The 12,126-nt window shown below is 44.8% G+C and overlaps 1 protein-coding gene and 1 long non-coding RNA gene across 2 annotated transcripts; one reads left to right on the top strand and one right to left on the bottom strand.

Annotated features, from left to right (window-relative positions):
- Window positions 1–287: 287 nt before the first annotated feature.
- Window positions 288–11,751, bottom strand: LOC121656587 (collectin-12-like). Its single transcript, XM_042011658.1, has 10 exons — window positions 11,569–11,751; window positions 11,432–11,500; window positions 9,924–9,989; window positions 9,655–9,768; window positions 9,340–9,396; window positions 3,693–3,725; window positions 1,760–2,062; window positions 1,410–1,561; window positions 1,171–1,295; window positions 288–1,087 (listed from the first exon to the last, which is right to left on the bottom strand). The coding sequence occupies exons 1-10, from the start codon at window positions 11,624–11,626 to the stop codon at window positions 922–924; spliced, it is 1,143 nt and encodes a 380-aa protein (XP_041867592.1). The 5' UTR covers window positions 11,627–11,751; the 3' UTR covers window positions 288–921.
- LOC121656603 lies at window positions 3,024–3,580 on the top strand. Its single transcript, XR_006013425.1, has 3 exons — window positions 3,024–3,055; window positions 3,321–3,431; window positions 3,506–3,580. It is a non-coding gene; the product is annotated as an uncharacterized LOC121656603 (long non-coding RNA).
- Window positions 11,752–12,126: the final 375 nt, after the last annotated feature.

The following is a 12,126-nucleotide window of genomic DNA, read 5'->3' as shown; positions in this document are numbered from 1 at the left end:
TCCCAGGCATGGATGGAAGAAATGGACAGTAATGACTAAAGCAAACATTCATCTTTGTTCTTAATGTTTTAATAGCGGTTTTTAATTAAATCCAGATAAGAATAATGATTTATGTTAAAAACAGAGTTTTTAATATTTAAAGTTTAATTTACATGAAAGAAAATAATCAGGAAATGCAGATGTGGATGTGCTGCCCTCCCCTGGTTCATTTCTTTTGGTGATGGTGTTTTTATTTTTTTTAATCTTTAAACTATTTATTAGTTTATTCTATAACCAGGGTTCTTTTCAATCATCTTAATTCATTGAACATGAGTATTTACTTGCAGCAAATGATGTCACAGGAAATGAATGTCACAATTTCTCTGAAACTTTAAAACCACCAGCAAACAATTTCCCCACATGTCGGTAATAATTTGTAACTTAAGAAGAAAAAAGAGCAAACATAACAGTTTATGGATTAAAATAGTTTAATATATGTCAAAGGCCTCCCTGCTGTTGTAGCACATTATGATTAGATGAATAAAAAACAAATCACTTAACATGATTCAGAGTATTTTAAACTATTTTTGTTTCTTTCAACATGTCTGAGAAGCTTCACGTGTTTGTAAATAATATTAATCAGCTGCATAATATCAGAAAATGAGTCTTTCTTTTTATTAAAACCCAGTCTGATCCGGCTTAATTACAGAAGGCAAGGCAGGCTCAAGATGCAAAGCTGAAACTTTAGATGAAAGCTTGAAATCGACATTTAAAAGACTTATAGGGCAATACGATGAACAATCTTTACCCTTCTTTAATAAAAGTAGACTGTGGCTGTAAATGTTTAGATTTATAAAAACAGCATCGCTGCAGCTTCTGGATCCTGAACTGAGATTGTTTTAGAAGCTGAACTGAACTTTAACTTCTTACAGATTAAATTCATCATGCTGCTTTCTCACAAATACTTTTTTGAAGAACGTTGCAGTTTTGATCAAACCAACACTTCAGATCAGCAGCTCCTCCTTTCTCCCCCATCCTCACACAGTCCTCTCCATCAGGATTTTCTCCTATCCAGTTATCCGGCTCATTGCTGTTCCAAAACTTCAAACTAAGAGATGAAGAACAGAAAGAACAGGTTCAATAAAAGTGACTTTGATTCTGGAAATGGACCAAAATGTTGTCAGAACAAACCATGTGTCCAGAGATGATCCGTTCACCCACAACCATGTTCCTTCTACCGCTGAGTCTGTCAGTCCGATCCAGAACTTGTCCTCATCTTTCTCCATTTTCTCTCTCAGTCTTGCCTCCAGGAATATCTGAACAGGAAAGTTGAAGAAAATGATTCTGTGAGATTTTTTTGTGCTGAGATGAAGAAACACGAGGATGAGATGAAATAAGTGAGAAGATGAAGCTGCAGCAGTGTTTCATACCTGCTCCTCCCTGCTGTCTATCTTCACCAGGTCTCCTCCTTTAAGTTTACATCCATCTCTGCTGTCCTTCCAGGATGATTTAGTGGTGTTGAAATAATAACACTTTACTCCATGAAGCTCCCAGCCTGCTTCACACTTCAGACATTTCTCATCTTTAAACAGATAACAGCAAAGACTTGAGTGAGTCAGGTGGAAGAAATCTCTGTTCATGTTTGTGTGATTTGGAGGCAGCAGGAGGCGTCTTCTGTCCTGCAGTTACAATCTAACTTCCTGAATCTGTCCGTCCATCAATGTTCCTTTAATCATCATCACAGGAAACACATGGTAGAAAAACTACATCCAGAACTCACTGAGGTTTAGTCCAGGTGGTGGAGATGTAGAAGGACGAGGACATGTTGGAGGTGGTGGACATGTTGATGGTGGTGGACAGGAAGGAGGTTGTGGACATGTTGAAGGTGGAGGACAGGAAGGAGGTTGTGGACATGTTGAAGGTGGTGGACAGGAAGGAGGTGGTGGACATGTTGAAGGTGGAGGACAGGAAGGAGGTTGTGGACATGTTGAAGGTGGTGGACAGGAAGGAGGTGGTGGACATGTTGTAGATGGTGGACATGTAGGACATGTTGGACTTGGTGGTCTTGTCTGAACTCCGTTTCCTGACGTGTGTTAAAAAAAGACCTTTTTTAAACGGATGGATTTTGTAAACAATCCTGATTTATTCCATAAGTTAGGATTCATTCACACCAGGATAGTCCGCTAGACTCAGGATGGTTGGGGACTCGGTTCAGTTGGGGTGGGGGTGTTCACGCTGCACTAGGACTAATTACGATCTGGGTTTTTAACGATCATAAAAATGAAATGATCCGATTTTTTTGCTCCTTCTCAGTTTACTCTTGTGCTGTTTTCAGTTGCAGATCGAGCTCCGCTGGCATTGTTCGGACTCCTCCCACAGCCCCTGTGTGACCACACACACCTGTCTGCACACCAGGAGAATTGTGAGCGCAACATGCTGTCATTTAAATAAGGTAAATAACATCAGGTTGTTTCATTTTTCAGCTCTATGAGAAATGTTCAGAGACGCAGCCTAACGATGAAGTTCTGATCTGCGATATACAAAAAGACCGAATCCCTTTTGGATGTTTATGTCTTGACTGAATTATTCTACGGAGCTGGTATTTTCATTGAAACAGTGTCTGATGTGTGAAACTATTCTATTCTATTTATAACAATGCATAAGACATATTTATTTATATTTCTAAAAAAAAGTTTCAGGTTTTTGCTTAACAGCTGGTTTACCCACAATGCTTCTTTAGTCCGAATCAGAGTTAATTAGTTCATTCACAGTTTTCCAAACTAAGCCAACTTTCTGAGCAAACAGACCAAGATTTTAAGCGAAACGACTGGTCTGTTTGCCTGTAGTCTGGATTTCCAAGCCGTCCCTGAAGGCATCCTTCCTTCAGTGCGCCTCTGATTGCTGATGCGCTCCACCTGTGCGGTGCGCTTTATATACCAGTGCTTGACAACAGTTCTCTGCCAGATCGTCTCGGTTTACCCTGCATGTTTCCAGCCATTATTGCCTGCCTGCCTGTGTTCTGACCTCCGACCCGTTTTCTGACCTGGAATACCTGATTCTGCCTGCCCCCTGTCTGGTAACTCTGCTGTCTGTTGTTTGGATTCTGCCCATGTATTGACCCTTGGACTGTCTTATTGGATTTGATTATTGGATTTGGATTACTGGATTTGGATTGTATGATTGGATACTGGATTTGGATACAGGATTTCGGATGTGGATCTGGATGTGGATGTGGATTCAGATATATCCCTAACGCTACCTGTCCTCCTCTTTCTCTTCCCCAGAGGATTCAGTGGACCTCAGTAGGGATCTTAGGCCTGACTAACTGTTTTTCCCCTCAGCCTTTTTCCACCAACCTTGTCTCAACCCTTCACACAACACCACAGCCGCAGTGGACCTCTTACCGCCCTCCCGGTACAGCGATCTCCCTGCGTCCTCCATCTCCTCGGCCGGTACATAAGCGTCAGAATTCACACTTCCCCATTTTGCCACGCTTATTCTCACCTTGGATCTCTTATTCTCACAGGCTAGTGGGCGACGTGACCAGACCCGGATTTCCTGAGCATTATTCAGTCCCTTACAATAAATCTGTTTTCTTACCAACCCTCTGTCTTGATCTCTTTTGTGGTCCAGTTTGCTGAAACCGTTACAACTGGTGTGAATGTGCCCTAAAAATGAACTTTGTGGAAAGTTTCAAACCTTGACAGTCTCACCTGAGAGATTTTTCTTCAGAGCTTCATTCTCCTCTTTCAGGGTTTGTGGTAAATATTATAAAACAAAGGAAAAAAAATCTGAGGTTAATGTAAAAATAAAATACATCAAATAAAAACTGAAATAAAAAAACAAAGGTCCAGTGGTCTGAGCTTTAATATTGCAGATTTTACTTGAACCTGTTTTATTCATAACTTTTGATTTTCATGAACATGATTTGTAAGGAAATAAGTAAAAACATCCAGCTCATGGATGTCCCAATAATCTCATGAGAAGTCGTCGCTAGTTATGATGTCAGGCGACGGGTATCTATGACAACCAAAAGACAACAAACTCATAACAAAGATGTCATCTGCAGCTGTTCAATTTTCAATTATCTTTTTAATTGCCTGCGCTGTGGGCATACTTTTGTGTTTGTCTTCAATAAGACGAAAAACGAGACGTTAATTATAATGTTATACACACTTGAAAGGCTATGCTGACAAACATTAGCCACATTAGCAAACTAATTAATGTTAACGTTAGTGAACGTTATTGAAAAGAAATGAGTGATTTTGACAACAGCCCTATGACAAACAGGGCTGTAAATAAAGGGAAATAAATAAATAATAAATAAATAAATTTTATATCCTTATTGATTCTAAATACATTTATGGGTGTCCTGTCGCCATCTTTGCCGATGAATTTGTGTATGTTTGGGTCCTGGGCTGTCTTCATTCGTAGGGTTGTGTGCCCCCTCACCCTTAGCCCTTCATCCAGTAGAGAATCAAAATAGCCCTTCCCCTTGTGTGAATTCACAAAAACGAGGGGGAGGGCAAAGTGAAAGAAGTAGGTTAAGTAGTAGCCATTGTGGTTTTGTTTTGTGTAATCAGAAAATCAGACAAGATTAAAAACTCGTGTACTTAGATGCACCAAGAGCTCACAGGAAGGAAATTAGTCAATGGAATTCCATTCTAGCATTTCCTGTGTTGAAGGCAGAGAGAGGATGAGCAGATGGACACGGTAACAAAGCGATGGCTTGGGTGTCTGTAGTAAGACCATAAACTGTATTTAAAAAGATGGGCGGAGCCTCTTTTTAAATGCAGTTTATGGTCTTACTACAGACACCCAAAAAAGATGGGCGGAGCCTCCTCCTCCATGAGCCGCCACCTTATCGTGGTGGAGGAGTTTGTGTGTCCTGACGATCCTAGCAGCTATGTTGTCGGGGGCTCATGCCTCTGGGAGGTTCACCCATGGCAAACAGGTGTCTAGGGGAGGGACCAGACGAAGCGCGGCTCACACAACCCTTATGATGATGAAAAAACAAGGACCAAGGTTTCCCTTGCCCAGACATGGGTCACCGGGGCCCCCCTCTGGAGCCAGGCCTGGAGGTGGGGCACGGAGGCAAGCGCCTGGTGGCCGGGCCTTTGCCCATGGGGCCCGGTCGGGCTCAGCCCGAAAGGGAGACATGGGCCTCTCCTCCCGTGGGCTCACCACCTACGGGAGGGGCCATAGGGGTCGGGTGCATTGTGAGCTGGGCGGCTGCCAGAGGCAGGGACCCTGGCGGTCTGATCCTCGGCTGCAAAAGCTAGCTCTAGGGACGTGGAATGACACCTCTCTGGCGGGGAAGGAGCCTGAGCTGGTGCGCGAGGTTGAGCCGTTCCGGCTAGATATAGTTGGTCTCACCTCGACACATGGCTTGGGCTCTGGAACAACTGCCCTCGAGAGGGGCTGGACCCTCTTCCATTCTGGAGTTGCTCCCGGTGAGAGGTGCCGAGCAGGTGTAGGCCTGCTCATTGCCCCCCACTTTGGCGCCTGTACGTTGGGGTTTACCCCGGTGGACGAAAGGGTAGCCTCCCTCCGCCTTCGAGTGTTGGGATGGGTCCTGACTGTTGTTTGTGCCTATGCACCAAATAGCAGTTCAGAGTACCCACCCTTTTTGGAGTCCTTGGGGGGGGGTGTTGGAGATCACTCCTTCTGGGGACTCCCTCGTTCTGCTGGGGGACTTCAATGCTCACGTGGGCAATGACAGCAAGACCTGGAGGGGCGTAATTGGGAGGAACGGCCCCCCTGATCTGAATCCGAGTGGTGTTTTTTTGTTGGACTTCTGTGCTCGTCATGGATTGTCCATAACGAACACCTTGTTCAGACATAAGAGTGTCCACATGTGCACTTGGCACCAGGACACTCTAGGCCGCAGTTCGATGATCGACTTTGTAGTGTTGTCGGACTTGCGGCCGCATGTCCTGGACACTCGGGTGAAGAGAGGGGCGGAGCTGTCAACTGATCCCCACCTGGTGGTGAGTTGGCTCAGATGGTGGGGGAGGATGCCGGTCAGGCCTGGCAGGCCCAAGCGTGTTGTGAGGGTCTGCTGGGAACGTCTGGCAGAGTCCCCTGTCAGAAAGAATTTCAACTCCCAACTCCGGCAGAGCTTCAACCATGTCCCGGGTGAGGCGGGGGACATTGAGTCTGAATGGGCTGTGTTCCGTGCCTCTATTGTCGAGGCGGCCAGCCGTAGCTGTGGCCGTAAGGTCGTTGGTGGCTGTCGTGGCGGTAACCCCCGAACTCGTTGGTGGACCTCGGCAGTAAGGGATGCCGTCAAGCTGAAGAAGGAGTCCTATCGGGCCTTTTTGGCCTGTGGGACTCCAGAGGCAGCTGATGGGTATCGGCGGGCTAAGCAGAGCGCGGCTTCGGCGGTCGCTAAGGCAAAAGCTCGGGCGTGGGAGGAGTTTGGAGAGGCCATGGAGAATGACTTCCGGACGGCTTTGAGGAGATTCTGGTCCACCATCCGGCGGCTCAGGAGGGGAAAGCAGTGCTCCGTCAACACTGTGTACATTGGGGATGGGGGCCTACTGACCTCGACTCGAGAAGTTGTGAAGCAGTGGAGGGAATACTTCAAAGACCTCCTCGATCCCACCAACACGTCTTCTGATGAGGAAGCAGAGTCTGGGGTAGCTGGTGCTGGCTCGCCTATCTCTGGGGCTGAGGTTGCTGAGGTGGTTAAAAATCTCCTTGGTGGCAAGGCTCCGGGGTAGGATGAGGTCCTCCCGGAGTTCCTTAAGGCTCTGGATGCTGTAGGGCTGTCTTGATTGACACGCCTCTGCAGCATCGCGTGGACATCGGAGACAGTCCCCCTGAACTGGCAGACTGGGGTGATGGTCCCCCTCTTCAAAAAGGGGGACCGGATGGTGTGCTCCAACCATAGGGGGATCACACTCCTCAGCCTCCCCGGTAAGGTCTATTCAGGGGTGCTGCAGAGGAGGGTCCTTCGGATAGTCGAACCTCGGATTGAGGAGGAGCAGTGTGGTTTTCGTCCCGGTCGTGGAACAGTGGACCAGCTCTACGCTCTTTGGGGTCTTTGAGGGGGCATGGGAGTTTGCCCAACCAATCTACATGTGTTTTGTGGATTTGGAGAAGGCATTTGACCGTGTTCCCCGGGGACTCCTGTGTGGGGTACTCCGGGAGTATGGAGTGCCGGACTCGCTTGTAAGAGCTGTCCGGTCCCTGTATGACCGGTGTCAGAGCTTGGTCCGCATTGCCGGCAGTAAATCAGAATCGTTTCCAGTGCGGGTTGGACTCCGCCAAGGCTGTCCTCTGTCACCGATTCTGTTCATAACTTTTATGGACAGAATTTCTAGGCGCAGCCGAGGTGTGGAGGGGATCCGGTTCAGTGGCCTCAGGATTGGGTCTCTGCTTTTTGTGGATGATGTGGTTCTGTTGGCTTCATCGGGACATGATCTTCAGCTCTCACTGGAGCGATTCGCAGCCGAGTGTGAAGCGGCTGGGATGAGAATCAGCACCTCCAAGTCCGAGACCATAGTCCTCAGCCGGAAAAGGGTGGAGTGCTCTCTCCGGGTCTGCGATGGGGTCCTGCCCCAAGTGGAGGTGTTTACATATCTCGGGGTCTTGTTTACGAGTGAGGGAAGGATGGAGCGGGAGATCGACAGGCGGGTCGGTGCGGCGTCCGCAGTGATGCGGACTCTGCATCGGTCTGTCTTGGTGAAGAGAGAGCTGAGCCAAAAGGCAAAGCTCTCGATTTACCCGTCGATCTACGTTCCTACCCTCACCTATGGTCATGAGCTGTGGGTAATGACCGAAAGAACGAGATCTCGAATACAAGCGGCTGAAATGAGTTTCCTCCGCAGGGTGGCCGGGCTCTCCCTTAGAGATAGGGTGAGAAGCTTGGTGATCCGGGAGGGGCTCAGAGTAGAGCCGCTTCTCCTCCACATCGAGAGGAGCCAGATGAGGTGGCTCGGGCATCTGGTTAGGATGCCTCCTGGATGCCTCCCTGGTGAGGTGTTCCGGGCACGTCCCACTGGAAGGAGGCCCCGGGGCAGACCCAGGACACGCTGGACAGACTACATCTCTCGGCTGGCCTGGGAACGCCTCGGGATCCCTTCGGATGAGCTGGTGAATGTGGCCGGGGAGAGGGAAGTCTGGGTTTCCCTGCTTAGGCAGCTGCCCCCGCGACCCGACTCCGGATAAGCGGAAGAAAATGGATGGATGGATGGATGGATGGATGGATGGACAGAGCCTCCGTGACGTCACTCGTAGGAAGAGCAAAAGTGAAGCTCGTTGGGCGGTTCCTACCATCGCCATCTTGGCAGCGTCACGCCTGCCGTTGCTCCCGGAAAATACAAAAATGAGCAAAGTGGTGGAGTTGATAGGGGGGCTGTGAGGGTGGATGATTGACGTCTATCAAACTCCAAGCTGCCTGTAGCTAAGAGTTAACTGAGCCAACTCGGATCTAATGTGAGTTAACTGGCTAATAAAGGTAGGTGAGCTAAAGCTAAGCCGGTGTTCTGTCAGTTTAGCATATGCATCAGAGTAGCATACATTACGTTAATGCGCATGCGGGTTAAGGTTAGGGTTAGGGTTAGGGTTAGGTGCAGTCGTCAGTTTGCACTATGCGTATGCTGATCTGACAATGTATGCTAAACTGACAGAACAACGGCACTGTTGGCCGGCTAAAAACCGCGTTTGTGCTACACTCTCCCTTCTTGCCGCGGATATTTGATACCTGTCAGTCAAAAAGACACGCCCCTAATTATGCCGAATTTCAAGATTAAATAACATCCAAAGGGATGAGTTAGAAAAAATTTCTCCTCAGATCTTGTGTGATGTCCGATGCATATTCTCTAAAAGTCTAAACTTAAACTAGAAGATGCAATTCCCTTAAGAAGGTGTGATTGTTAAAAGTCTTGCAGCTGCAGCATCTGGTGAAGTTGAAAGCAGTTCAGAAAATGATCAGAACAGGAAGCGCATTTGTGGCCGAAACGATGTAAATGGTGACGGAGTTTTACATTTGGCCACACAGTGGCGCTATTCTGCCAGTTTTTGACCATTTAAAGTCTTTCACCATGAGTCCACTGCCAGTCAAGACTCAATGTTCCAGATTTTAAAGTAAAAATAACTCGTAAATTCTAATGTTTTAATTGTTTAATGTTTAACTCTTAAAGCCAAGATGTTGCATTCTTAAAACTGTATAGTTTTCTTTGCTATTATTCTCAAGAGTTTTATTAATTTTGACTTAATTTTTTTCTTTATCTCCTGAAAGAAGTTTAAAAGTGTTGAGAACATGAATACGATCTGTTTCTTTGAAGCTTTATAAAATCCAAATTTATTCCAGCTTCTCTGCATTGAACTGTTCACATCCTGAAACATACTTACCTTTGAGTTGTTTGTTTTCAGTGTGAGAGATCCTTTCCATTACTGAGTTGTTCATTACTGAGTTAAAAACAAAAAACACAACAAAAAGGAAGAAAAAAAGCAGCATTTTCCATTTAACAAAGATTTAGTGAATATCATTCTATTAACAGCTCTGAACAAGTAAAACTATCATTCATAAAGATTACATTAATTTCTCTTTAATGAATCACTTCATTCTCATTATTACATTATTATTCAAAAACATCATCTGTACTGTTTCTTTCTGCTTTTTTATCACTTCATTTAATAGAAATCAGTGTGTATTAATAAACTCACCAGTGACTCCGAGAATGACGACGGCAGCTACCAGAAGAAGGATGAGAACCAGCAGCGCCGCTCGCGCTGAGGTCACATGACTCTTCCTGTTTGACCCGGCTTGTTGCTTTAATCCTGGGTTTTAAAAAACATACACGTACCAGTCTCTAAATACAGGGATTTGTTTAAATCCACTTCTTATTTAAGTTTAAATGCCTGATGAATGTGGCTGCAGCTTAGAGAGACATTAGGTTCATCCTGCTTCTTTTCTGTCGCTGGTTAATACAAACCTGGCAGCTCTGATTTCACAGTCTTGACTTCAGGATGTGTGGAGTTGCCTGACGATGGAAAAGGACCTGCAACAGAATGGACACACAAAAAACACAGATTTTATCACTGGGAAGCTTTTGGGACTGATATATATATAATCCATCTCTCTCTCTCTGTATATATATAGAGATATATATATGTATATATACATATATATATATATATATATATATATAAATGTCACTGAAATCATTAGAATATGGGTTTGCTGACGTGAATGTGATTGTATGATAAAATGGTCTTTACAAAAAGAGATGTGGAGAAATGGAGAACAAGCTGCCAACAATGATGAATAGATATCACTAAGTTTCCTCCATTTTCATGAACAAAAGACAGAAGTCAAGCTTTCAGTGGTTCCAGCTGTTTTTGAGCTTTCCTCTCTAGCCTAACATGAAAAACCGAGCATCAGTCATTCAGGCGTGAAAATTAGCCTCAGTCTGAAATTCCACTCACAAGCAGCGCTGTGGTTTTGTCTTGTTTCTTTCAGTTGTCATAAATCGGTGCCCTCATCTCTAGATGAGACGGTGGTTCACGCTTTTTTCTCCTCGTACCTGGATTATTGTAACTCTGTTTTTGTTGGAATTAGCCAGACTTCCCTCTCACGTCTACAGCTGGTACAAAACGCTGCTGCACAAATTTTACCTGGTACAAACGAGAGCACATAACTCCACTTTTAGTGTCTCTTCACTGGCTTCCTGTTCATTTACAATCCATTTTAAGGTTCTTTTATTTGTTTTTAAGTCTCTTAATGGTCCGTTTTTCTTTGGCTTCACCCTTACATGGCATTACGTGTTCTTGGATCAGCTGACCGGATGCTTTTAACTCTCCTGAAGACATTTTATAAATCCAGAGGAGACGGAGCCTTTTCAGTTTTAGCTCCTGAAATGTGGAATGAGTTGCAGCTAAAAGAAGCTCCGTCTCTTGTTGCTTTTAAAGATAAAACACAGAACTTTTAGAGATTTCTCTGCCTCCTATCGACGGCTAATCCAGCTTCCATCCTGCCTGCACTGTGAGATCTCTCCAGCCAGTAAAAGGCAGTCTTATCTTGACTCTTATTTCTTTCTCTCTTTCTTTTCCTCTCGCCCTGCGATAACTTATATTTCTTTGTTAAAAGGGGTGTGGTTGCCTAGTTGTTACAGCAGTGGGCTTGAGTCTGGAGGTCCTGGGTTCAAGTCCCATGGGCTTATAACTCCTTGGCTAACCGGGTGTGAGTACTCATCTGTGTCTTAATCCTTTACCTGTTGTATGTACTTGTGTTATTTTAATTTCCTCTGGCTCCTTTGTGGTAATTTATGGCTGTTTTATTCTATTTTTTCTCTATCTGCATTTTAATCCTTGTTCTTAATTTGTGCTGTTTTTAGGCTCTTTTCTCTCCCTCACACTTATTGTACAGCAGTGTGTTCGGCTGTCATGTGGTTTTAAAATTGCTTTAGGAATAAAATAGTATCTGTTGCTGGTTATTACCCACCATGCAGCTCTGATTTCTCAATCTTGATTTCAGAGTAAGTGATGTCATCTGATGATGGCAAAGCATCTGCAACAGAAAACACGTTGATTTTACCACCGATATGATCTTTAGATGGAAAGATAAATAGATCAACTCACCTTTGGCTGTTGTTTTTTTAAACGTCACATCAGTGTATGTTATATTGTCTTCAGACATTTTGCTGCTGTGTGACCATCAGCGAGTCTCAAAGGGAACTAAAGCTGATAATTTACTGCAGGTGTGAATAAATGTTTCCTCACAACATGCAGGGAGGGCTTTGTGAAGCTTCCTTTGCATAAAATGAGCCTTTAAAAAAACAATGATACAAGTTGATTTCAGTGTGTTTCTTCTTTTCAGGATCAGATGAATTAGTGTAACAGGATTTTTAATTTCAGTAAAGGTCAGAGTTATAAATATTTAATCTATTGTTAAGTTTGTATTTCAGAGGATTATATAAGCGGTTATATAAGCCTGGTCACAAGTAGAAACTGAGATGGTACCCTCACCCCAAGTCTCCCCAGTCTCCTGCTTCCCATCCCCCTTTCTTCAATCAATCACTTCAGCTTACATCATTGTGGTTTGAGTTTAAGAGGTTTTTTTATTATTGTTTTTTAAAGGGACAGTGAATATTAAAATTAATATAGAAACGTAAATATGCAGAATTATAGCAAAGCTTA

Source organism: Melanotaenia boesemani, chromosome 17 (assembly GCF_017639745.1).
Source record: "Melanotaenia boesemani isolate fMelBoe1 chromosome 17, fMelBoe1.pri, whole genome shotgun sequence".
Taxonomy (NCBI): Eukaryota; Metazoa; Chordata; class Actinopteri; order Atheriniformes; family Melanotaeniidae; genus Melanotaenia; species Melanotaenia boesemani.
Note: the sequence above shows the minus strand (reverse complement) of the source record. Positions and strands in the feature narration are given on the sequence as shown.